A 27440-nucleotide genomic window follows, 5' to 3' on the forward strand; every position below is an offset into this window, starting at 1 on the left:
GGGGTAGAGCATCCTTGGGCATGCTCTAGGAGCTGAAGGATCTGTGTCTAAATGTGTGGGGTGGGAAGGTGGGTGCAGTGCGTTAGATGCCATCAGAGGGGTAATGGGGCCAAGTCATTCAGCATCTTTTATGTGAATGAGAAAGGCAGCCTTTAGAGAGTCTAAGCCTAGGTGTGATAGACCTGACATGCCTTTGAGAAGGATCGCTCAAGCTAATCTATAGAGAATAGACTGTTAGTGGAGTGGATTAAGGGTAAGGGAAGCAAGAACCACTTAGAGGCTGTTACGATAATGGTTTGAACCAATTTCATACAAACAAAGGTGGTGAGAAGTGGTCAGAACTTGAATATACTTTATAGACAGAGCTGATGGGATTTGCTGAGGATTGGATGTAGAGTGTGAGAAAAAGACAGTCAAGGATGCCTCAATGTCTTTGCACTGAGCAACACGAAGAATCAAGTTTTTATCCACTGAGATGGAGAAGATTAGGAGAGAAGCAGGTTGGGAGAGGTGGATGCTCTTAGACTTGTGCCAAGTCCTGTGGTGGGTGGAGTTTGACATGTTTGATTAACTGAAAGAAGACAGTGAGTGTGAACAAAGCTAGTACAAGAGACATATCGTCTGGTGTGCTGGTGGGGCAGGCTGCGGCCAAGCCACATCAGACCTGCAAGGTCTCCTTGGAGATTTCAGCCTTCATGCTAAAAGCAATGGGAAGACATTAGTTATTTAGGGATATTTAAGGGCATCCGATTTTCATTTCCAAACTGAAACTGACTGCAGTGTGGCAAAGTTATTGGAGTTGGGGATTGATGTGGGTAACAGTGAATGCAGGGAAACTTACTAGTAAACACAACAGTCCCGAAAAGATGTCCTGGTAGCTTAGGTCATGTGGTGATGGTGGACGTGGAAAGGCAGGCGATTAGACAAGTTCAGAAGACAACTGTCAGGACTGGGTAACGAGTGCCCATGGAGGTGAGAGAGAAGGAAGTGTCAAAGCCTTCAGGCTTATACAGTAGGATGGACAGTGATTTAATTCAAGAATATAGGACAAACTGGAATAAGAGCCAGTCTTTAAGGGAAAGATCCTAAGATTAAGGTACCTTTGTGATATTCAAGTGGAAATGTCAAGTAAGCTGTTGCGTACCGTGTTTGAATCTCAAGGATGGGGTCTAGGCAGGAAAGATTAACTTGTGAGAGATATTCCAAAGTTGAAAGGAAGGATAGTTTTGAGTGTGGCAGATTGATGTGCAAGAGAGGGAAGGGATAACCAATAATATAGCTCTCAGAGAAGAGTGGAGGAGGTGAACCCCAACTGCAAATAGAGAGATGAGCCCCGTATAGGAAGAGAGGCAGCTTTTCCCTCTATTGACAAGGATGGGCACAGATACAAGAAGATTCATTTGTGTGCCTCACTCACTCGACAAACATACATTGTGCACCTGTCATGTGCCACGCACAGCTCAAATTGCTGGCGATACAGAAATAAAAAAGAAACAACCTTCCCCGTCAAGGATCTCTCGGTCAAATAGGAGAGATTATACAGTATAGCAACAGAAGAGAGTTTATGAGAGCCATGGGAGTACTGCCGTGGCTGGATATACACCCTGGCACTTTGGGGACACAGATTTTTTCACAAGTCAGAGAAGAGATGGGTACGATATTATGACCCATGATGCTGTAAAAAGGCATATCTCAAGGGGGTTTAGACCCTGAATCCAAGAATTCAGATTTTGCAGTTTTATCCCTGGGAAGAGACAAATGCTGTTTCCAACACAAGGCGTGGGTCCCAGGATTGAACTAATTGTTTGCAGTTCTAGGCTAAGATTTCTTCAAAGACATTATCTCATCCAATTTCTCATTGAAAACTAGAGGAAAGGACTCAGACTGTTCATGTCATCAAGCTTCCAACAATTTCAGGGGTCTACACTGACCTCGAACCAGCTTCAGCCTGGTCCCATCCTTTTCGCCCTTGGCTAACATCCAAATTGCAAGCCTTTCCAGTCACCCGTCCTTTCCCAAACTCTCATCAGGTTCCCTTGTGTTTTCTTCCCTTCGTCATAGTTTTTTCTCTCCCCTGCAGCACTCCACCCTACTCTTTCCAATAATGTTTGTGGAGGCCCTCTACATCTTTACCTCCTTGCTTTAACTGAACTTTGAATATCCGATTGGGAGCTATCTCAAATACTTTGTTCATTCTTTCCCATGTTCAGAAGGATGTTCAGCATTCTTTTAAGTCCTAAACATTATACCTCCAGACATCTTTTCAGGCTTCATTTCCACCCCTAATCAGACTAGACTACGTAATTTTTAACCATTGTCCTAAACCATTTTCTTAAACCATACACTCCATTCTCTTGCTGTCTCCCATACTTTACCTCCAAAATCCAAGTCCTGGAAGAATTCTAACGTCCAACTTCTTTGCACCTGTTCATGCACCACCAGGCACAGCTGTGGAAGAATTGTACATGTGTGCAGATTGGTGGCAGTAATGATCTCCCGATTTTGGCTAGACCCTCATTCTTACTCAACAGTACTCTGCCTGCCCTGATCATCTCCTCAGAATTCTTATAACAGCTCCTTCACTTCTTTACCATCCTCCTCAAACCCTCTAACCCACAATTTTACATGCCATTTTCAGCTCATGACTTCCCTTCCTATTTCAAAAGGAAATGGAAGCCTTAAAATAGGAACTCTGTCAATTTATCCTTTCAGGAGGGTACCTGCATGCTTTTATCTATACTTACACCAAATTAGTATATGTCTCACCTCCGTTAACTCTTGAACTTGGCTCTGGATTGCATTTGCAATTCTCTCATCTCTCTTTAGGATTTCTCTATCAAAGTTCTACAGTATTTAGGCAGTAGGAAAGATGTTTATAGAGAAGCTGGGTAAGATTAGTAGACTAGAATGAAAATAAAGATCTGAGTCAGGATGACAGGTGTTGGAATTTTTAAAGTGCAAGTTAGAATATCTCATCATATTTTCCCTGTAGAACATGATGGGGCTGCAATTTTAGAAGCCTTGCATTGTGGAAATGCACCTTTATGCACCTCTCAGTATTTTTCCATAAGACTCGTCCACTTGAAAACTGACTATTACTGAGTCACTTCCTCCAGTAAGTCCTGAAGTGTGTGGTCAAACAAGAGTATATACACTGAGGAGTCCAGCAGTGGAAAGAAAATAAATCTATAGTCAATATACTTTTACTAATGGTTGGGCTTTTTCTCTCGGAATAAATCTGGAAGCCATGCCAGAACCTTTCACCACTTGTTACCTTTCCTGAGTGTGCCCTGGCCCAGGTACCAGTCGGTTCCTCCCGCATCACTGGGTACCTGCAATGGGCCAAGCATTGTGCTATCCCGGCGGCTGTGTCCAGCTCTGGGGGAAAAAATGTGGTGGGTGATGGGAGCAAATAAGACAAGGGTTATATTTTTGTCAGGAAATAAAGTGCTGCTAGTCCAATACCATGTTGCTTCTCCAATAATTTCAGTGAATTCTAGGTTGAGTTTAAAAAAAAGAAGAAGTCTTCTCTTGTGGAATCAGTCAGCTGACTGAGAGAGACAGCTAGTAGAACAGATGTGCTTTTGTTACCAAAGCTCTAAATGTTCAGAAAGAATTGCCCTTAACCTCTTGAAATACCAAATTACACCCTGAACTAAAAAAAAGCAACCAGCGTGTAGTTAAGAAAAAGAGGGATATTGCCTCCTTTCATAAGTTTGGGTCTTAGTTCCTGGTTTGGGAAGCAACAAATCAAAGATGCCCAAACTTTTGAAACAAGAAAACCAGAGCAACAGAATATCAACCATGTTAAACTAGTGATATATTATCATCTTTAGCTTTAACTAAGCTGGTTAGATTGGTCATGATAGAATGAATATATTTCTAACACTTGCTAATTACTAGCTCAATCTAAAATATAAAGAAACTCTTTTTCCTACCTTGTTTTAATGCATTTGTGTAATAAGTTAAAGAGAAGGACTTCTGTGCTCACGAACAGAACCAGCAATTCTTTGCAGCTTGAAAATACCTAAAAAGTTCTAAACCCAAACTGGGAAGTATTATTAAATCCACTTTGAGCTAAGTGCAGAAATGGTTGGTATCGTGCCCTCCAATAATAGTTTAGACCAGTTGTTCTCAGAATGTGGTCTGCAGACCTCTGAGGTCTCGAAGATACTTTCAGGGATCCACAGGGTCAAAAAATTTAAGATGTTATTTGCCTTTTTTACTGTGCTAACATTTGCACTAATGAAAATATAAATGCAGTGTATTAAACTTAGCACGAATCAAGGCAATGAGCCCAGACTCTACTAGTAGTCATTGTATTCAAAGCTTAAAAAGAAAAAAACCCATTTCATTTAAGAATGTCCTTGAGGAAGCAGTTAAAAATAATTATATTTCAATCCTTGCTTACATGTCTTTAATATTTTGTGTGGTGAAATGTAAAATATATAAAGAACTGCTCCCTACCAGAGTTGTTTCCAAGACAAGCACTTGTGTGATTGAGTTGTGAGCTGAACTAGCCGATTTTTTCATGGAATGTTGTTTTATCTGAAAGAATAACTCATAGACAAGCTATGGCTATTCAGATTTGAGTATTTGGCAGACATTCCCTCAAAATAAACTAAGTGAATTTGTCGCTTAGGAAAACAACTGGCAGTGTTTTTGCCAATGATGAACTTGAAGCTTTCAAATGAAAAATAGAGTTTTGTAAGACTTCTATCAGCTTGACAGCTTCTCAGTACTTAAAGACTTTCCTGATAAGATTGACTAGATATTAACAAATATGATTTTTTAATATTATATAATGAAACGTGTTACCATTTGTAAGACCTGTGTAACTCAGTGAATTGTCATTTTCCAGGTGACCAATGCATGATGTTATAAAATTATGCACGAGTAAAAGCTCCATCTAGATAGTGAGATAGGCCAATGGATCTTAGTGTAACAGAATCTGAAAAGTTCATTGATATGGTTTTAGGTTCCAAATTGTACTAAGCTTTAAGAAACTATAATTTGCCAAGTTTTTGGTATAATATCAAAAAAAAAAATCCACAATTATCTAGAAAGGCTTTTAAAATATCCCTCCCTTTCCAACTACATATCTGTGTGAGGCCAGATTTTCTCCATATGTTCAACCAAAATAATACAACAGATTGAATAAAGAAAGAGATATGAAAGTCTAGTTGCTTCTACTAAGGCAGATACTAAAGAGGTTTGCAAAAATGTAGAACAGTGCCAATCTTCACAATATAGACTTTTTAATTTTGGAAAATATCAGTCACTATTCAAAATAGTCACTTTTCAAAAAACATGTTATTTCTGTTAACATTTAATGTGCTTATCATGGTTTTAAATGATAAATAAATATTTTAAAATCTCAGTTTTATTTTCAAATATGTGAAGTATTGGTGGGCATAACCGCATAAAGGCTCTTTGGGATATTCAATAATTTTAAGAGTATAAAGAGATCCTGAGACAAAAAAAGTTTGAGAACAAGTGGTTTAGCTGATCCTAGTGAGAGAAGGACTCTTCTACCTAGGCTAAACTATAGCTACAGAGAAACCAATATGTTTTGTGACATTTAATCCCAAGAGAAATGTAACTGGTTTTGTTGTTTATTGATTAAAATATGCTTCACAGATTGCAGCCAAGGCATTTTTAAAGAGATCCAGCATTTCATCAGTCAGAGTTCTTTGGTTGAAGGCAATGGAAGTCAACTAAGGCAACTGAATTAGTTTTCTATTGTTGTGTAACAAATTACTCAAAATTTAGCAGCTTAAAACAACATGCAATTATCATCTCACAGTTTCCATGCAGTTTTAGAACCCATGGAACTTGTCACTCTTTTTTTTTAAATTTTAATTTTATTTATGTATTTTATATACAGCAGGCCCACTGTGGATAATCTCCCTTTTCACTTAATTAAGGACGTTCATTACACCTTTGTTATATAAGGTAACATAATCATGGGAGTGTAAGCCATTACCGTTGCCACATTTTATTGGTTAGAAGCAAATTACAAGACCTGCCCATTTTCAAGGGGAGGGGATGTAAAGGGTATGGGTCACTGGGGGTCATTTTGGGGTTCTGCCTTCCATAGCAATGTAAATGAAGAGAGAATTTATTGAAAGTAAATGAGGTAGCCACACAATCAAAGGAATGGCTGAAACGCCAGCCTTGGAAAGGGCAAGAAGCCCTTTTCCATTTCCTAAAAGCTATCAAAAACTTGCTTTCTGTATCAAGAGGACAAATGTTGACTAGATTATGTAGTCAACATGTCATCACTAGGTGAATCAACTCCATATTTTCTTAACGTTGTGTACCGTTACTCAAAGTTTAAAATCCTGCCCCTTGGCTAAGTGAGGCAGAGAGTCTTGAAGGACATGAAGTCATTGAAGGATGGTCCCACAAAGACTATCCACAGTAGAGAAAGAGGCGCTGCCCCAAAAGGAGGTTTTGAAAAGTAGAAGGGAGAAAGAGGTGCTGGAAGGCCAAGATGAAAACGTCCACGAAAGCCATCCAAACCAAAGATAGCATAACTTTTCAAAGAGCAAAGGCAGAGAAGTATTATCCTTCAACAATATATACTCATGATGTAAAATTTGACAAATCTTTTATACTTACAAGTTCAGGTTTTGAAAAACACTTCTGAATAGATCATTATTATATACCCCCATTGACTTGTTTTTTAATGACACAGAATAGTCTCACATTATAGTTTGACTATTTCATTGATTATTGCTATGAAAGAGGGACAGATAGCTTTTTGTAGCTTTCAACCAAAAGGTTATTTAGGAATTATTGCCTCACTATATTAGTTCTTGTCAAACAATGACTAGCTAGTTGTCTCGATCTTACCTCCAATATTCCTTTTATCCTATATTTGAGATATCTCCTGCCTCAATTTTCTAGCCATCAACTATTCCATCATTCCAAGAACATCCAAAATTGCCCCTCCTCTATCAAGAAGACAAATGTTCATATTCCTGACTCCAGCTTCCAGCCAGGACACCTCCTAAAATTCACTTTACCACTGCTTATACAAAGTAAAATTTCATATTTTTATCCCAAGTGTCTAGCTGGAATCAACCTTTCCTTAATATGCAAATAACATAAGTTAGCCTCCCATCCCATGCGTTTTGAGAGATTTCCAAGTATGCCTAGCAGGCTTATATATATTCTCCTGATTACCTCTCATTCTGAATTCCTGTTCCCGCTGGATTCTTCCTTCCTCTGCTTATTTGCTCATCACCTGTTGTGACTGCTCTTTCCATACCACTTCTGATGGCAGACATGGCTCCCTTTACCAAGAGTACCACTAACATAGATAGCGGACACTTCCTTAAGGCATGGGGTAACACAGAGAGATTACAGCACAACATGGGAATTTTTAAAAAATTTTACTTCATTATACTTATTTCACTGCCTCATTATCCACAGCACAGATTTTTGTTTGCATTCCTTCTTCCTCAGAGAGCTCCCACCATTGCAGTCAGGTCCTCTCCTTTCTCTCTGGAATACTCTCTCTCCCTTTATATGTGTGTGTGTATATATACATATATATATATATACGTGTGTGTGTGTGTATATACTTCCTGTCATGTGGAGGGGGTGAGATGTGATGGTTCTCCTGACTAAACATGACTAAACATGCCCATACTTTCCTGAACAAAAAAAGAAATGATCTGTATAATAGGATTTCTGCCTTCCTCCTAGCTTTGAATTACAAATCTCTATGTACAATATCATCACTTTACATTTTATTAGTATTATCTTTTTTTCTTTGTAAGCTTTTACTGAGAAGAGACTGTATCTGTTAAAAATGTTTCCAATAATATCTGGGCCAGCACCAATTCCAAATACTATTTTTGGTGGGAGGAGGGGAGGAGGTGATATAACTGAAAAGGATAATTAAACTGTGCAATTATTAACAGAGGAAAGTTACACATTTTTTTTAGTGCTAGGAATTTTATTGTATTTTTAAAGGACATTTTTAAAAATGTCATTCTGAATTTGTACTAAAGAAAAGTTAAGTATATGCTACATATATGGGTGTATCTGTGTGTATGCATGTATAATATGGATATGTGTGTATCTATGTAAATATGTGCTAAAATGCTCTTCTCCACCTCTCTTTTTTTTGTCCTTTAGTATTACTGTGACTTTTTCTTTATATTTGACAGAAATCTAAAAATACCTTCTCAAGAAAATGAAGGAGGAATTTCTGTAAATTTTAAATTTATTTTACCCAAGTAGTCTGCAAATTGTGGTTTCTACCTTTGTGTGTATTTCTACTCAATTTCCCTTCCTTTTCTTCAGGAAAAAAAAAAATGTCTAAAAAGTCTGGTCTCCCTTTCCTCTCATCTCTCCAGCTCAATCTCTATATTTGTTTTTTGTTTTATTTTTTTTTTTAATTTCACATGCTGAGGTGTTTTTTTTGCAGACTGCATTGCAACCTGACAATGTTTCCTTTGATGTATTCTGAGCTGCTTTTCCCAAAAAAAAGTATGAAATAAAAAATCCTTCCTTTCCTTCCCGTGTGAACATTTGAAATAAAAGGCAGTCTGGGCTTCCCTGGTGGCGCAGTGATTGAGGGTCCGCCTGCCGTTGCAGGGGACACCGGTTCGTGCCCCGGTCCGGGACGATCCCACATGCCGCGGAACAGGTGGGCCCGTGAGCCATGGCCGCTGAGCCTGAGCGTCCGGAGCCTGTGCTCTGCAATGGGAGAGGCCACAGCAGTGAGAGGCCCGCGTACCGCAAAAAAAACAAAAAACAAAAAAAACATTGGCTGACTCTCAGGGGTCCCATCTTTTTTTCCTTCAAGCCTCAGAGACCCTGCATTGTACAGGATGGTTCAGAGATTGTCAAAGTAGTTCAGGCTTCTCACAGACCATATTATGAGCATGAGGGATAGGTAACTGGGCTTTGCTCTCTGCATGAGTAATCTGAGACTGTATGAAACGTAAGCCGTGATCCAGCCAGCTGTTCTAAACCTATTCTTCCTTCTAGAGTTGCATATCCTCCATTACTGAGTGTAAAATTATTTTAATTTTTGAAACAATTTAATAGTTTTAATGAATTATATTAAGGGTGAACCATTCCTGGACCTTGCAAATCTATTACATATGAAATGGGTTTTCCGGGGCCCAAATTTCGTATGGGAGTTTCTGGGTCCAGGAACCGAGCCATGTCTTGAGAGTAGAAGCAAGAGTTTGAAGGCACATCTCTGATGAAGTTTTGATCTGAGGATAAGGACTTCTCTTTGACATTTTTCAGAATCACTTGCCTTAATTAGAGTCCTGGCCACAACCCCCTGCCACCTGCTTTCGACAGTGGGTAGTGAATGCCAGGAGATACTGGCGTATGTTTTGCTTTCCTCTCAGAGCACTCATTGTACTGTGCTGGTTTCTGTTGTGTTTGAGAAATACTTGGACTCGGACAGAGCAGGCACATTCCATTCTTTGGGGACACGTTAAGCCTTCCTTTGTCCCACAAGAAATTGGCTCATTAGAGATATGTAACCTGCTCTCTAAAATTTTTCATCACACGTTGCAAAATTGTCTGGGGCCCAAAAATCTGAAGAGTATCTTTGCAGTTCTAGAAAATATAACTCCAGGAAAGCATATGTTATTACAAAACAAGCATCTGACATCTTCAGAACCAATGAAGTTGGGAAGTCACCCTATCCAAACTCAGTTTCCCATCTGTATTTTCTTGCTAACCATGGTCATTTATGCCTAATATTCTATTAGAGGAGTATATGGTGCGTAAACATTTTTATATATAAAGACGTTGGAAAGATTTACCATCGAGTAGAGTTGCATTTGGGGAAAACACTTTATTTGACTTGATGACAGTTATAAATCATCTCCTCATATTTCCAAAAGAGGGTATATAAAATGCATAAGACAGGACATTTAAAATAAAGCCTGCGTGCAGCAACAAATACCCAACACAGCCAAAAATAAACAAATTTATTTAAAAAATAATAACTGTCAAAAGAAAAAGCCAGAAACCATTAAGACGAAAAATGTGGAACCAGTGACCATATGAATAAGCCAATACTATAGGTAAGTTATATTTTTAAGGGTTTTACATGTATTCACTCACATAATGCTTACCACAGCATTATTAAGTGGATACTTTAGTTATCCCCATTTTACTGATGAACAAACTACAGCATTGAAAGATTAATAATTTGCCTGAGATTACAGAGTTAGTAAGTGGTAGAACTGGTATTTGATTTCAGTCTTGCTTAGAATCTGAGTGCTAAACTAGGATACTTTACTGCCTTCCAAACTTGGTGACACTACTTTTCTGAGCTTCAAGGCAGGCAAAGCAAAAATAATCAATACTTTTCCCAAGTGCTAAATTCTTGAGAAAATCATTAGATAGATTGTAATGTGAGTAACATTATGTAACATGACAAAAAACATCTTTCATTGCTCTTTTGCACAAGGTCCAAATGTGTTCTCCAAAATAATGTTTCTCACATCAACCCTTAATAAAAGGGATTTAAACAACCAATGAAAATAGCTAACATTTGAAACCCATAGTACTTCCTAGAGTATAGCACTGATAATTGTGATTCGTGTCATTGATCCCTGTTTTATTTACATTTGTAACAGTTGTAATTAACTTGGTTATGTATTTACTTCTGTGTGTATCACTGGCCTCCTCTGCTAGAGTGACAGCGAGGATCTGTTTGCCTTATTCAACCGTTTACCTTTAGAACTTGGCACAGAATCTGGCATGGCAAGTGCACAGAATTATTTTTTGAGTAAATCCACGAATGAATGAATCCTCCAAAGACAAAGAGTTCTGCCCAAGAACGTAGCCTCAAGATACTCAAAGTATAAATTATGACTATAATTTTAAACTATAAATTATAATGAATTTATACATCAGGACTTTGAAAAATCATTTTTTGTTAAGGAGTCACTGGAGTTGACTTGACTGGAGTGAAAAAGGCAGGGTGTTGGCTTTTTCACTTGTTTTTTTGTTGTTGTTGTTCTTCTTTCAAGCTCTGATGTCAGGGCTGGTCCCTGGAGTTGTGTTCTGCAAGATCCACCCAAATCCCATCCACACAGACAGCCCAAGCCTTGCTGCAGGCAGCAAAGTCAGTGACAGAAAGGGAAGTCTGCTCCCACACTATGGCCTTGCCTTCTTCAAAGCTCCGCGGCTTCCAATCAACAATCTGGAGGCCAGGCTTAAAGACAAAACACTTCATGTTGCATGGGGTGTTTTTTTTTTCTTGGAAGTCACAGCATCCAAGCGCTGCATCTGGCTTCCCACTACCAGATTTGCTCTTGGAAATGATTTTCTCCGAATAAAACTGCAAGTGAAATACTAATTACATCATAATGTTTAAAATTTGATCCTGTTCTAATCTTTGGTTTCACAGGTTTGGGGCTATTCTCAACCTTATCATTCACATTCTTACAACACTGAATTCTTTGTATTATTCCCCCGTACAGCATCCCACACCACACGTTGGACCTTTGCTTTTGTTCTTTCTTCGGCCCGGAATGCCCTTACCCCAGCCCTTATCTCTTTTCAAGTTTGACCGCAGGTGTCACCACCTATAGGGGCCTTCCTGAAATTTCCAGATGCTGCTATGCACCCTTCCTCTGTGCTTTCTTTGGTTTTAGCATTACCATATTATATTTCTCGGTCTCTAGGTATCTATCTCCTCCATCAGACTACAGGCAATTCCTTGAGAGCAGGAACCATGTCTTACTCATTTCTTGTCCACAGTTCCTGGCATAACGTCTAGCATGGAGAGTAATCTCAGTAAACATTGATTGAAATGAATTGTGTTGCCAATAAACCATGATGATGCTATCGCTCTGTCTGACGTTTTCCTGTATTCAAAACTCCTGGAAATACCAGCAACATTTTAAATGACTGCATTTTAGCACTTCTCCGAATGTAATCTTTTGTTATTTTTCTTTCTTTGCAGGAAGCTCTTTCCGAAGCTATAAAAGACAAAGGGAAGAGCCATGTCCATGATTGCAGATTTCTATGGTGGCAAGTCCATTCTCATTACTGGGGCCACAGGCTTCTTGGGCAAAGTGTTGATGGAGAAGCTATTTCGCACCAGCCCAGACCTGAGAGTCATTTACATCCTTGTGAGGCCCAAGGCTGGCCAGACCCTGCAGCAGAGGATTTTCCAGATCCTGAATAGTAAGGTATGCGTTATGGGAAGAGCCTTAGGGCGTGCTGACTCACTACAGTGTTCCCTTATAGCCCCAAACCGCAGGTGGGGGCCAGGATATCTGGGCAGGTAGAGGAAAGGAGACAAAACAGCAAGCAGCAGCTCATGGAAATCTGTGGTGTTTTCCCATAAGAGGGGAAAGAGTGCTTAGACCCTGTCCAGAACAGGTGAGCGGGTAATCTATATTCTGCAAATTACCGAGTAAGAATCAAAGTGCTAAAGCTCGCAGAGTGGACTCGCCAGGCTTGAAATCTATCACGAGGTCATCCAAACTCTTCCCTAATTTTCATTTAAATTTAAGGTAGCTTTCCTCCAAATTTTTGGGTAGTCTGTTACCTATTACATCATATCATATTAGAAACAGATATGATTACTAAGTAGCCATGCAGTAATACTTTCAGTTGTGTAAAAGCCACAAGTTGTATACTCTATCTATGATAACTTGATATTTCTATTATCCCATTATATTTCTATTATCCTGTAAGTTCTTCTAAGGGAAAATGAAACCTGTGTGAATGAGCATTTGGGTATCAAACTCTCTCACGCCCCTCCCCCCAAAATATGAATGTCATCTCATGTCTTGATTTATAAATTTGAAGGCTTTCATCTCAAACACACTATCAGTTTTTTGTCACTTTATACCTCTTACCCTCCAGCTTGCAATGTTTAGAATAATAACAACAATGAGCTCCTAGGATTGCCATGGGAATTAATTTAAATGTACGTGTCTTGTTCATAGACCCCTTTGGAAAGTACAAGGTCACTTAGGGCTGGCAAAAGGAAGATTTAAATAAGAAATTTTTTTTACAAAGTCTCCTTTCCAGTGTTTAGGCATGCTAACATCTAGTGGAGTTGTGTATCTGATAGCACAGCACATTATAGACACCCCATAAGCTTGATGATTACATTTTATCTTCTGGCACCAGCATGAGATTTTGGTATAAACCATCATCAGGAGAATCACAAAAGCCTCTCGTGTATCTCATAGCTTAACTCAGCAGTGGGACAAATAATAATAGCTGGCACTTACTGGGTACTTAGTTACGTGGCAGACACTATTCAAATGAGCCTTACCTCGTTGATTTTTCAACAACCCTGTGAAGTAAGAATTAATATCCAAATTGTACAGATGGATAAATGAGACCAGAAGTATTAACTTTCCAAAGGTCACCCAGTTAGTAAATGAGAGAGTCAGACTTCAGACACCCACCCCCCAGTCTGGCTCTAAGGCAAGCGCACTTGCCTATACCCTACACTGCCTGCATTGTAACTAATGGTTCTCAAGAATGAGAAAAAAAGGTTGATGTGACATAAAACCAAAATTGAGAAGAAACTCTCAGATCCTTCTTCGTACAGTTTGCTCAGTTATACATCCCTAATGGACTGTTGTCATCATGCAGGAGACATGCCTCTTTAGCTTTGTAGCCAGCTTATGAATTTCTAGATAAATATTTTGCCAGAGTCCTGTGGTCAGCATAATTTTCACCTATAGTTATATTCAATGCATTGTATTTGATAACACAGCAACAATTCTTTTGGTATGGAAATCTTGATTATACTATAAATAACTTATTTGTGAAACTGGCTTGCAAATCTTTACCTGTTTCCACTATTGGCCTATTTACAACGGTCAGCTGTTGACTCTTATAAACAGTGGTCCTTAAACTGTGGTCTTCCAACCAGCAGCATCAATATCACCCGGGAACTATCTGTTGCTATCAGATGGTGCTTAAGAGCATGGGCTTCAGAGGTAGACTGACCTGGGTTTGAATCTCAGCACTGCTAATTATTAGCCGTGGGACAGTGGGCAAGATACGTACTCTACTGAGCCTCAGTTTCCTTATCTGTAAAATGGGATAATAATATCCTGCTCACATACATTTATGGCAATCGTTGGATGAGGAGAGCTGGCTCCCCCTGAAGCTCTCTTCCAAGATCGATGAAACTTCTTTTCTGGATACCCTCTGCAAAATTTTCCTTACATCTCATCAGCCTGGGTTAGGTTATATATCAACTTCTGAACCAACCTCTGTGGCCTGAGGTATGCCATGTACTGATTTGTTCAGAAATTTCAGATCTAAGCCAATCACTGGCCACCTGGAAATTCTCAATAATCTTACAGAGAATCTTAAGTTAAGGAATAATCAATCATAATTTAATTAAGTTTATAGGGAGACCCAAGCTGACATATGCATTAAAAAGGAAAAATAAAATTTCTCTGAGTTTTGTTAATGTAAACTATAAAATAATCAGCTTTGTATTTTAACTAATCCAAAACATACCCATAAATTTGTCATCTCCAATGCAGAGATAACTGAACTGGAGCTCGGTGGTATCTTAAAACCAAGAAAACTGCAGTCAGCAGCCATTTGCTAAATTCCTGGATGCTCAGGACTTTGCATTTCTAGTCAGCAGCTGTCCTCCAGTTGTAGTTTTAAAAATTCTTCTCCTGCTGGGAAAACTGGGCAGCTACATGTAAAAGAATGAAATTAGAACACTCCCTAACACCATACACAAAAATAAACTCAAAATGGATTAGAGACCTAAATGTAAGGCCAGACACTATAAAACTCTTAGAGGAAAACAGAGGCAGAACACTCTATGACATAAATCACAGCAAGATCCTTTTTGACCCACCTCCTAGGGAAATGGAAATAAAAATAAAAGTAAACAGATGGGACCTAATGAAACTTAAAAGCTTTTGCACAGCAAAGGATACCATAAACAAGACGAAAAGACAACCCTCAGAATGGGAGAAAATATTTGCAAATAAAGCAACTGACAAAGGATTAATCTCCAAAATTTACCAGCAGCTCAGGCAGCTCAATGGGCAGAAGACCTAAATAGACATTGCTCCAAAGAAGATATAACAAACACATGAAAGGATGCTCAACATCACTAATCATTAGAGAAATGCAAATCAAAACTACAATAAGGTATCACCTCACACCAGTCAGAATGGCCATCATCAAAAAATCTAGAAACAATAAATGCTGGAGAGGGTGTGGAGAAAAGAGAACCCTCTTGCACTGCTGGTGGGAATGTAAATTGATACAGCCACTATGGAGAACAGTACGGAGGTTCCTCAAAAAACTAAAAATAGAACTACCATATGACCCAGCAATCCCACTACTGGCCATATACCCTGAGAAAACCATAATTCAAAAAGAGTCATGTACCACAATGTTCACTGCGGCTCTGTTTACAATAGCCAGGACATGGAAGCAACCTAAGTCTCCATCGACAGATGAATGGATAAAGAAGATGTGGCACATATATACAATGGAATATTACTCAGCCATAAGAAGAAACAAAATTGAGTTATTTGTAGTGAGGTGGATGGACCTAGAGTCTGTCATACAGAGTGAAGTAAGTCAGAAAGAGAAAAACAAATACCATATGCTAACATATATATGGAATCTAAAAATAAATAAATAAAAATGGTTCTGAAGAACCTAGGGGCAGGACAGGAATAAAGACATGGATGTAGAGAATGGACTTGAGGACACAGGGAGGGGGAAGGGTAAGCTAGGACCAAGTGAGAGAGTGGCATGGACATATATACACTACCAAATGTAAAACCAATAGCTAGTGGGAAGCAGCCGCATAGCACAGGGAGATCAGCTCAGTGATTTGTGACCACCTAGAGGGGTCGGATAGAGAGGGTGGGAGGTAGACACAAGAGGGAGGGGATATGGGGATATATGTATATGTATAGCTGATTCACTTTGTTATAAAGCAGAAACTAACACACCATTGTAAAGCAATTATACTCCAACAAAGATGTTTAAAAAAAAAAAAAAAAAAAAGCCCTAATAGAATCAAATGCAGCATACAAAGTTAGCTTCCTATGAGCAGTCAGTCTCACCTATCTTCCCCTTTGCTAAGCCTTCCTTCACATGGGCTCCTAAATTCAACCTCAGAATAAACAGTATTTTTCTTTTGTCATTAAAAATCTTTCCTTTGCCTCAAAGAGACTTTGCTGTTACAGTAACACTATTGAAGATATGTCTAAATGAGTATTTTAAAAGGGAACAATTACTATAGCACCAAAATGCTCAAGACATTGAAATATGGACATTTCTTCTTTAGTCTCTATTTCTGGTTTTTGCAGCAAAGGCATTAATTATACTTCCATAAATTTTGACTTATGTGGTCAGATAGAAAGACAGGGCCTGGGCTTCTTCATAAAAAGAGAATGATATAGTTTAATATTTTTGCAACGTATCCTTTAAAAAGTGAAACTATTCCATATGAAGTCTAGTTTTCCTCGATTCGGTTAGAATTTGGAGGGAAACGTTGCAGGTCGGTTATTCCAAACATGTGGGTCCCCACAACCAACTTTCCAACACAGGGTTATACTTAAAGGAATATACCCAGACATCTTTGGTTTCCTAGTAATTCTGTCTGCTTTTATGCTTTCCTAATTTCAGATTCAGTGAGAAGGGTCTCAGGTTTGTCAAATAATACACCATTTGCTCAAAAGTATTTGATTTGCCGAAACCAATAACACATTTATTATCCCAGTTTTTTCCCTTTAATTTTTTTAAACTAGGGCCTTTTCTTTATTTCTCTTGTGTGTTCCCACTGTGTCTTCCACATCTGACACAGTGCTTGACACTCTGTAGGTAATCAACCAAATTTGTTCAATGAACAAGTTTAATGTACTCCAGTTCTTTAAGCCAGTCTTTACTTCTGTTGTATGACCACTCTCACCCTAGATTCTTACTCAGAAGAGCTTTCCTGTCTGGGTTAGAGTTTCTTCTGGAAGGCCTCTGATTCTACAAATACTTATTAAATATCTTATATGAATCAAGATCCAGTCTAGATTCTGCCAATGAACTTTATTTTGACATGACAGAGTGATTTAAATGCCTCCATGCCTTATTCCTAAGAAGGGCCTGGTATTACTTTTACTCAGTACTTGCCTCCTGTCACACAAAACAATGCATGAATTCCAGTCCACCTTAAGTAATACAGTGTGCTTGAAGGTAGATTAATGGTATCAGGTATGCGAGGCTTGGAAACTTTCTTTAAAACATAATGAATAAAAATGTTACCAGTTTGCCTTTGACTCCCACTGTGTCCCCAGGAAATATGGTCAAGAGAACATCCGTTCTATTGATATCTATCAAAATTCATTCATCAGCTTCATTCCTTTCCTTTCACAGTACGGACAGCAACTACCTCTCACTTCCTGTTTCCGTGCCTTCAGAGAGAGACAATTAAGTAGGAAATACTTTGGAAAGAAGGTTATTTTTAATCCTTTGGCCACATAGAATTGGGACTCAAGAATCAGAACAGAGGATCAGTTTCCTCACATATGACTAAGATCCTTAAGTATTTTCAGACCACTTAAAGGAACATATCAATTGAGGGAAAGGTATCTGAATTAATGGCAGATCCTTGAGGACTTTCTCACAAAGATAATTAAGGTGGCACTCTAAGAAAACAACCAGAGACACATAAATAATGTGCAAATATGTTTACTGAGCATGTTTACTTTTATCGTGAGGGAAAAAACCCACTGTTTTTTGTAGTGGAAAACCAGAACAATAATGTTTTTCCAAAAGAATTTTCTAAAGGTAATTACAATGAAGATGTTTTTTTTTTTTTTTTTTTTTTTTCCGGTATGCGGGCCTCTCACTGTTGTGGCCTCTCCCGTTGCGGAGCACAGGCTCCGGACGCGCAGGCGCAGCGGCCATGGCTCACGGGCTCAGCTGCTCCGCGGCATGTGGGACCTTCCCGGACCAGGGCACGAACCCGTGTCTCCTGCATCAGCAGGCGGATTCTCAACCACTGCGCCACCAGGGAAGCCCAAGATGTTTTATTTTTATAGTGGGAGAAAAAGCCCATTTTTTAAGATAGTAAATAAATAAGACAGCAAAGCAATCACAAGTTTCCAAAATTATGTCATCAGATATAAGTTCAGCTTACTTTTAGTTTTGCAACTTTATCAGAATTAAATAGTTTGACCGAAGTGAGAGAGTATCATTGACATATATATACTACCAAATGTAAAATGGATAGCTAGTGGGAAGCTGCTGCATGGCACAGGGAGATCAGCTTGGTGCTTTGTGATGACCTAGAGGGGTGGGATAGGGAGGGTGGGAGGGAGACTCAAGAGGGAGGAGATATGGGGATATATGTATACATATAGCTGATATACTGTGTTATACAGCAGAAACTAATGCAACATTGTAAAGCAATTATACCCCAATAAAGATGTTAAAAAAAATGAAATAAAAAATAAAAGTAAGACTCAAAGAAAAAAAAAAGAAATATGATTCTAAGTCTATAAAATCGTTTTTAAGAAAACTCTCCTAATTCCTTTCACAAAATCTGAGAAGTTTCTAAGGAGAATAAGTCAAATTTCCCATGTTGACATGTGAACATGCTAACCGCAGACCCACTTGTGGGTCCCCAGGAATCCCAAGCTGACTGCTTGGTCACTTATTATGAAAAATGTGCTCATTTAAGTATGAACCGACTAGTTTTCCAGGTAGCAGGAACAATTTTCAGTGGCGAAATTGATATTTATTTTGCTATCTAGAATGTGGCTTTGCTTAAAGACCTGATTTTTCCCCACGACAAGAGATAATTAGTTGCAAATAAATCATTCAGTTATGAAGCTCAAAGTGTTGACAGCATTTTGAGGTTCTTCAGTGCTTTAAAGATGTGCCCCTTTTTACAGCGGTCATGCCCCATTTATATCCATTTAGGTTCTTAAGTTGGTCATAATCTACTCTGAATAACTCTTTTAAGAAAACATCAAGAAGACTATATCCATACCTGAAAACCACAAGTCGTTGAATTTATATTAAGAGTGAGGTAGTTAATTAAGAGTGAGGTCAGACTCTAAAAAAAAAAAAAAAAAAATTTCATTGAGAGAATACCAGAAATGGTTGGGCATTTCCTCTTAAGTTAGAGTAATCAGGTAAGGAAAGGGTTACAATGAGATTGTGCTGGGTTTAGAATGCAGCATCTGAGAAGACCAGGCAAAATTCAAGGCTTCCAGGGAGGGACCATCCTGTATGATGTCACCAGGAAGCAGATTTATAAACAAAGGCAGAGCTTGGCAGGTTGCACTGGATATTTTAAGTCAACTTCTCTGGAAAAATGTGAATTACTCAATAAGCTCTCAGCTGTTCCTGAGATAAATCAACTTTGAAATACCCTGGAGAGTTTTGGGTAATGAATCATGCAGGGTCACACACAGGGCCCTCAGTTCATAGAACTGATTAGATTTAAGACAATAGACAATAGCAACATTTTATGAAATAGTTTATTGAATCATTTTGCAACACTATCACTGTTCGGTAGTTTTTAGAAGACATTAGATCCCTAAGAGGAAAAATAATGTGTTTAAACAAATTAACTTCCAACCAAATAACATCTGCAAAGAAAAGGCCAACACTCTGCCATCACTGGAGTATTTAGAAACACCCAACAGGGCTTCCCTGGTGGCACAGTGGTTGAGAGTCCGCCTGCTGATGGAGGGGACACGGGTTCGTGCCCTGGTCCGAGAAGATCCCACATGCCGCGGAGCGGCTGGGCCCGTGAGCCATGGCCGCTGAGCCTGCGTGTCCGGATCCTGTGCTCTGCAACAGGAGAGGCCACAACAGTGAGAGGCCCGCGTACCACGAAAAAAAAAAAAGAAGCACCCAACAGAAAAGTTACTTACATTTTATGTAAAAGTTCGTTGTTAATTTTCATAGACTGTTTTATAAAGAAGAAGAGCATTTTCATGTTTGGTTCAGGCTACCCTGTGTAAAAGCTGCTTGTCCACAACTTCCAAAAGAAGATGAATTTCTGATTGATATTAATGATTCTGTTAAATCTCCATATAAGGCAAAGGCAATTAGAACCAGAAGTTTGTATTTTAAATTCCCAAAGTCAGTTTTGTTCCATTACTCCTTTTTATTTTTCCTAAGAAACTAATGGTCCCACAGAAAGCAAGAGGCTTTTATAAACTTGAGACAACTTGAGGGAATATTGCCAGGAATTAAAATTTCCCATGATTAACAAACACACACACTTTTGAAAGAGTATAACATTCTCAGTTTGACAGATACTCAACTCAGATTAGTTGAAGCATGTTAAGCCTCTCCCCTGTGGGCCATTTCCTTCCTTTTAAGAAAAAAAAAAAAAAAAAAAAAAAACTTTTAAAATTGATTTTGTCCTGGGGATATTCTTTAAGGTCCCAGAAACAGAAACAATTTATTTCTCAATCTCTTGTTTTCTTTTACAATACCATTCACTAGTTAATTCAATCACTGGCATGATTTCACATGTCCAACTTCTTTCCTTCTTTTTAAATTTCTTCCAATCACATCAAGTCTTTTTCTTAAACAATTCACATTGCCTGTACTGATTTCACTCAAAAAAGTCACCAAACCACAGGATTCAACATGACTCTTGTCAACTAATTGGCACTCGCCACTGGCACTTGCCAGCTACCTCTACAAGGATTAACTCATGTGCTGCTGCAGCTGCTGATTTTCAACACCTCCCTGAAAGGTGTTCAGGGTGGAGAGCTGAATTGAGGATCTCTGTGCTCTGGGAAAAACTGGCACAACAGGTCTTCAGATAGTTAGATATTTTCAGGAGTCGATTTTATGAGCCCAATTCTTGTATCTCCTCATATCTAGAAAAACACTAAAATTCTTCATGGTGACATCTGTTCCTCATGACTGGCGTAACCTTCACGAGACCAGCAGAAACCTTCTACAAAAAATATGTGCTTGAAGGGGAGCTTCAAGATGGTGGAAGAGTAAGACACAGAGATCACCTTCCCCCACAAATACAGCAGAAATACATCTACATGTGGAACAACCCCTACAGAACACCTACTGAACGCTGGCAGAAGACCTCAGACCTCCCGAAAGGCAAGAAACTCCCCACATACCTGGGTAGGGCAAAAGAAAAAAGGAAAAACAGAGACAAAAGAATAGGGACGGGACCTGCACCAGTGGGAGGGAGCCGTGAAGGAGGAAAGGTTTCCACATACTAGAAGCCCCTTCGCGGGCGGAGACTGCGGGTGGCGGAGGGGGATGCTCCGGAGCCGCGGAGGAGAGCGCAGTAACAGAGTGTGCAGGGCAAAGCGGAGAGATTCCCGCACAGAGGATCGGTGCCGACCAGCACTCACCAGCCCGAGAGGCTTGTCTGCTCACCCGCCTGGGTGGGCGGGGCTGGGAGCTGAGGCTCGGGCTTCGGAGGTTGGATCGCAGGGAGAGGACTGGGGTTGGCGGCGTGAACACAGCCTGAAGGGGTCGAGTGCGCCATGGCTAGCCGGGAGGGAGTCCGGGAGAAGTCTGGAGCTCCCGAAGAGGCAAGAGACCTTTTCTTTCCTCTTTGCTTCCTGGGGCACGAGGAGAGGGGATAAAGAGGGCTGCTTAAAGGAGCTCCAGAGATGGGCGCGAGCCGCGGCTGTCAGCGCGGACACCAGAGATGGGCATGAGACGTTAAGGCTGCTGCTGCCGCCACCAAGAAGCCTGTGTGCGAGCACAGGTCACTCTCCACACCTCCCCTCCCGGGAGCCTGTGCAGCCCGCCACTGCAGGGTCCCGTGATCCACGGACAACTTCCCCGGGAGAACGCACGGCATGCCTCAGGCTGGTGCAACATCACGCCGGCCTCTGCCGCCACAGGCTTGCCCCACATTCCATAACACTCGCTGCCCATGACCTGAATAAGCCAGAGCCCCCGAATCAGCTGATCCTTTAACCCCATCCTGTCTGAGTGAAGAATAGACGCCCTCAGGCAACCTACACACAGAGGTGTGGCCAAATCCAAAGCTGAACCCTGGGAGTTGTGCGAACAAAGAAGAGAAAGGGAAATCTCTCCCAGCAGCCTCAGGAGCAGCGGATTAAATCTCCACAATCAACTTGATGTACCCTGCATCTGTGGAATACCTGAATAGACAATGAATCATCCCAAATTCAGGAGGTGGACATTGGGAGCAACGATATATACATTTTTTTCCCTTTTTCTCTTTTTGTGAGTGTGTATGTGTATTCTGTGTGTGACTTTGTCTGTATAGCTTTGCTTTTACCATTTGTCCTAGGGTTCTCTCTGTCAGTTTTTTTTTTCTTTTTTTTTTTTTTTAGTATAGTTTTTAGCACTTGTTATTATTGGTGGATTTGTTTTTTGGTTTGGTTGCTCTCTTCTTTATTCTTTTTTAAAAATTACTTAAAAAGCTTTTAAAATTATTTTTTATTTTAATAACTTCATTTTATTTTATCTTCTTCTTTCTTTTTTTTCTCCCTTTTATTGTGCGCCGTGTGGATGACAGGCTGTTGGTGCTCCAGCCAGGTGTCAGGGCTGTGCCTCTGAGGTGGGAGAGCCAAGTTCAGGACGTTGGTCCACGTGACCAATATCATGTCCACAAGAACAATATTATGTGGTCCAGCTCCACATACTATCAAACGGCGAAAATCTCCCAAAGATATCCATCTCAATGCCAAGAGCCAGCTCCACTCAACGACCAGCAAGCTCCAGTGCTGGACACCCTATGCCAAACAACTAGCAAGACAGAAGCACAATCCCACCCATTAGCAGAGAGGCTGCCTAAAATAATAATAAGGCCACAGATACCCCAAAACAGACCACCACACGTGGACCTGCCCACCAGAAAGACAAGATCCAGGCTCATCCACCAAAACACAGGCACTAGTCCCCTCCACCAGGAAGCCTACACAACCCACTGAACCAACCATAGCCATGGGGGGCATACACCAAAAGCAAAGGGAACTATGAACCTGCAGCCTGCGAAAAGGAGACCCCAAACACAGTAAGTTAAGCAAAATGAGAAGACAGAGAAACACACAGCAGGTGAAGGAGCAAGATAAAAACACACCAGACCTAACAACTGAAGATGAAATAGGCAGTCTACCTGAAAAAGAATTCAGAATAATGATAGTAAAGATGATCCAAAATCTTGGAAATAGAATGGAGAAAATTCAAGAAATTTTTAACAAGGACCTAGAAGAACTAAAGACCAAACAAACAGTGATAAACAACACAATAAATGAAATTAAAAATTCTCTAGAAGGGATCAATAGCAGAATAAGTGAGGCAGAAGAACAGATAAGTGACCTGGAAGATAAAATAGTGGAAATAACTACTGCACAGCAGAATAAAGAAAAAAGAATGGAAAGAATTGAGGACAGTCTCAGAGACCTCTGGGACAACAAATGCACCAACATTCGAATTATAGGGGTCCCAGAAGAAGAAGAAAAAAAACAAAGGGACTGAGCAAATATTTGAAGAGATTATAGTTGAAAAGTTCCCTAATATGGGAAAGGAAATAGTTAATCAAGTCCAGGAAGCACAGAGTTCCATACACGATAAATCCAAGGAGAAATATGCCAAGACACATATTAATCAAACTATCAAAAACTAAATACAAAGAAAAAAAATATTAAAAGCAGCAAGGGAAAAACAACAAATAACACACAAGGGGATCCCCATAAGGTTAACAGCTGATCTTTCAGCTGAAACTCTCTAAGCTCGAAGGGAGTGGCAGGACATATTTAAAGTGATGAAGGGGAAAAACCTACAACCAAAATTACTCTACCCAGCAAGGATATAATTCACATTTGACAGAGAAATTAAAACCTTTACAGACAAGCAAAAGCTAAGAGAATTCAGCACCATTAAACCAGCGTTACAACAAATGCTAAGGAACTTCTATAGGCAGGAGCACAAGAGAAGGAAAAGGCCTACAATAACAAACCCAAAACCATTAAGAAAATGGTAATAGGAGCATATATATCGATAATTACCTTAAATGTAAATGGATTAAATGCTCCAACCAAAAGACATAGACTGCCTGAGTGGATACAAAAACAAGACCCGTATATTTGCTGTCTACAAGAGACCCACTTCAGACCTAGGGACACATACAGACTGAAAGTGAGGGGATGGAAAAAGATATTCCATGCAAATGGAAATCAAAAGAAAGCTGGAGTAGCAATTCTCATATCAGACAAAATAGACTTTAAAACAGACTATTACAAGAGACAAAAAAATCATTAAATAATGATCAAGGGATCAATCCAAGAAGAAGATATAACAATTGTAAATATTTATGCACCCAACATAGGAGCACCTCAATACATAAGGCAAATACTGACAGCCACAAAAGGGGAAATCGACAGTAACACAGTCATAGTAGGGGACTTTAACATCCCACTTTCACCAATGGACAGATCATCCAAAATGAAAATAAATAAGGACACACAAGCTTTAAATGATACATTAAACAAGATGAACTTAATTGATATTTATAGGATATTCCATCCAAAAACAACAGAATACACTTTCTTCTCAAGTGCTCATTGAACATTCCCCAGGATAGATCATATCTTGGGTCACAAATCAAGCCTTGGTAAATTTAAGAAAATTGAAATCATATCAAGTGTCTTTTCCAACCACAATGCTATAAGACTAGATATCAATTACAGGAAAAAAATCTGAAGAAAATAGAAACACATGGAGGCTAAACAATACATTGCTTAATAAACAACAGATCACTGAAGAAATCAAAGAGGAAATCAAAAAATACCTGGAAACAAATGACAATGAAAACACGACCACTCAAAACCTATGGGATGCAGCAAAAGCAGTTCTAAAAGGAAATTTATAGTAATACAGTCCTACCTTAAGAAACAAGAAATATCTCAAATAAACAACCTAACCTTACACCTAAAGCAATTAGAGAAAGAAGAACAAAAAACCCCCAAAGTTAGCAGAAGGAAAGAAATCATAAAGATCAGATCAGAAATAAAAAGAAATGAAGGAAACGATAGCAAAGATCAATAAAACTAAAAGCTGGTTCTTTGAGAAGATAAACAAAATTGATAAACCATTAGCCAGACTCATCAAGAAAAAAAGGGAGAAGACTCAAATCAATAGAATTAGAAATGAAAAAGGAGAAGTAACAACTGACACTGCAGAAATACAAAGGATCATGAGACATTACTACAAGCAACTATATGCCAATAAAATGGACAACCTGAAAGAAATGGACAAATTCTTAGAAATGCACAACCTTCTGAGACTGAACCAGGAAGAAATAGAAAATATGAACAGACCAATCACAAGCATTGAAATTGAAACTGTGATTAAAAATCTTCCAACAAACAAAAGCCCAGGACCAGATGGCTTCACATGCGAATTCTATCAAACATTTAGAGAAGAGCTAATACCTATCCTTCTCAGATTCTTCCAAAATATAGCAGAGGAAGGAACACTCCCAAATTCATTCTACGAGGCCGCCATCACCCTGATACCAAAACCAGAGAAAGATGTCACAAAGAAAGAAAACTACAGGCCAATATCACTGATGAACATAGATGCAAAAATCCTCAACAAAATACTGGCAAACAGTATCCAACAACACATTAAGAGGATCATACACCATGATCAAGTGGGGTTTATCCCAGGAATGCAAGGATTCTTCAATATAAGCAAATCAATCAATGTGATACACCGTATTAACAAACGGAAGGAGAAAAACCATATGATCATCTCAGTAGATGCAGAGAAAGCTTTTGACAAAATTCAACACCCATTTATGATAAAAACCCTCCAGAAAGTAGGCATAGAGGGAACTTTCCTCACCATAATAAAGGCCATATATGAAAATCCCACAGCCAACATCGTCCTCAATGGTGAAATACTGAAAACATTTCCACTAAGATCAGGAAAAAGACAAGGTTGTCCACTCTCACCACTATTATTCAACATAGTTTTGGAAGTTTTAGTCACAGCAATCAGAGAAGAAAAAGAAATAAAATGAATCCAAATCAGAAAAGAGGAAGTAAAGCTGTCACTGTTTGCAGATGACATGATACTATACATAGAGAATCCTAAAGATGCTACCAGAAAACTACTAGAGCTAATCAATGAATTTGGTAAAGTAGCAGGATACAAAATTAATGCACAGAAATCTCTTGCATTCCTATACACTAATGATGAAATATCTGAAGGTGAAATTAAGAAAACACTCCCATTTACCATTGCAACAAAAAGAATAATATATCTAGGAATAAACTTACCTAAGTAGACAAAACATCTGTATGCAGAAAATTATAAGACATTGATGAAAGAAATTAAAGATGGTACAAATAGATGGAGAGATATACCATGTTCTTGGATTGGAAGACTCAACATTCTGAAAATGACTCTACTACCCAAAGCAATCTACAGATTCAGTGCAATCCCTATCAAACTATCACTGGCATTTTTCACAGAACTAGAACAAAAAGAAATCTCACAATTTGTATGGAAACATAAAAGACTCCAAATAGCCAAAGCAATCTTGAGAAAGAAAAACGGAGCTTGAAGAATCAGTCTCCCGGGTTTCAGACTACACTACAAAGCTACAGTAATCATGACAGTATGGTACTGGCACAAAAACAGAAATACAGATCAATGGAACAGGATAGAAAGCCCAGAGATAAAGCCACACACATATGGTCACCTTATCTTTGATAAAGGAGGGAAGGAAACACAGTGGAGAAAAGAGAGCCTCTTCAAAACATGGTGCTGGGAAAACTGGACAGCTACATGTAAAAGAATGAAATTAGCACACTTCCTAACAACATACACAAAAATAAACTCAAAATGGATTAAAGACCTAAATGTAAGGCCAGACACTATTAAACTCTTAGAGGAAAACATAGGCAGAACACTCTATGACATAAATCACAGCAAGATCCTTTTTGACCCACCTCCTAGAGAAATGGCAATAAGAACAAAAATAAACAAATGGGACCTAATGAAACTTAAACGCTTCTGCACAGCAAAGGAATCCATAAACAAGACAAAAAGACAGCCCTCAGAATGGGAGAAAATATTTGCAAATGAAGCAACTGACAAGGGATTAATCTCCAAAATTTACCAGCAGCTCATGCAGCTCACTATCAGGAGAACAAACGCCCCAATCCAAAAATGGACAGAAGACCTGGGTGGACATTTTTCCAAAGAAGATATACAGATTGCCAAGAAACACATGAAAGGATGCTCAACATCATTAATCATTAGAGAAATGCAAATCAAAACTACAATGAGATATCATCTCACACTTGTCAGAATGGCCATCATCAAAAAATCTACAAACAGTAAATGCTGGAGAGGGTGTGGAGAAAGGGGTTCCGTCTTGCACTGTTGGTGGGAATGTAAATTGATGCAGCCACTGTGGGAAACGATATGGAGTT

The 27440-nt window shown here is 39.2% G+C and overlaps 1 protein-coding gene across 23 annotated transcripts in view; it reads left to right on the plus strand.

The window, feature by feature from the left end:
- Positions 1-27440, plus strand: part of FAR2 (fatty acyl-CoA reductase 2) — a 128855-nt gene that overhangs the window by 64499 nt on the left and 36916 nt on the right. For 20 of the 23 annotated variants that reach the window (XM_067008980.1, XM_067008978.1, XM_067008974.1 and 17 more), the window contains exon 2: positions 11963-12191. In XM_067008980.1, the coding sequence (XP_066865081.1) occupies positions 12003-12191 (189 nt within the window). In that variant the 5' untranslated portion in view covers positions 11963-12002. Of the gene's footprint in view, positions 1-11962; positions 12192-20868; positions 21106-27440 lie in introns of all 23 variants that reach the window. The other 3 variants (XM_067008991.1, XM_067008990.1, XM_067008992.1) reach the window with 1 other exon arrangement.

The sequence above is a fragment of the Kogia breviceps genome, chromosome 12 (genome assembly GCF_026419965.1).
Source record: "Kogia breviceps isolate mKogBre1 chromosome 12, mKogBre1 haplotype 1, whole genome shotgun sequence".
Classification (NCBI taxonomy): domain Eukaryota; kingdom Metazoa; phylum Chordata; class Mammalia; order Artiodactyla; family Physeteridae; genus Kogia; species Kogia breviceps.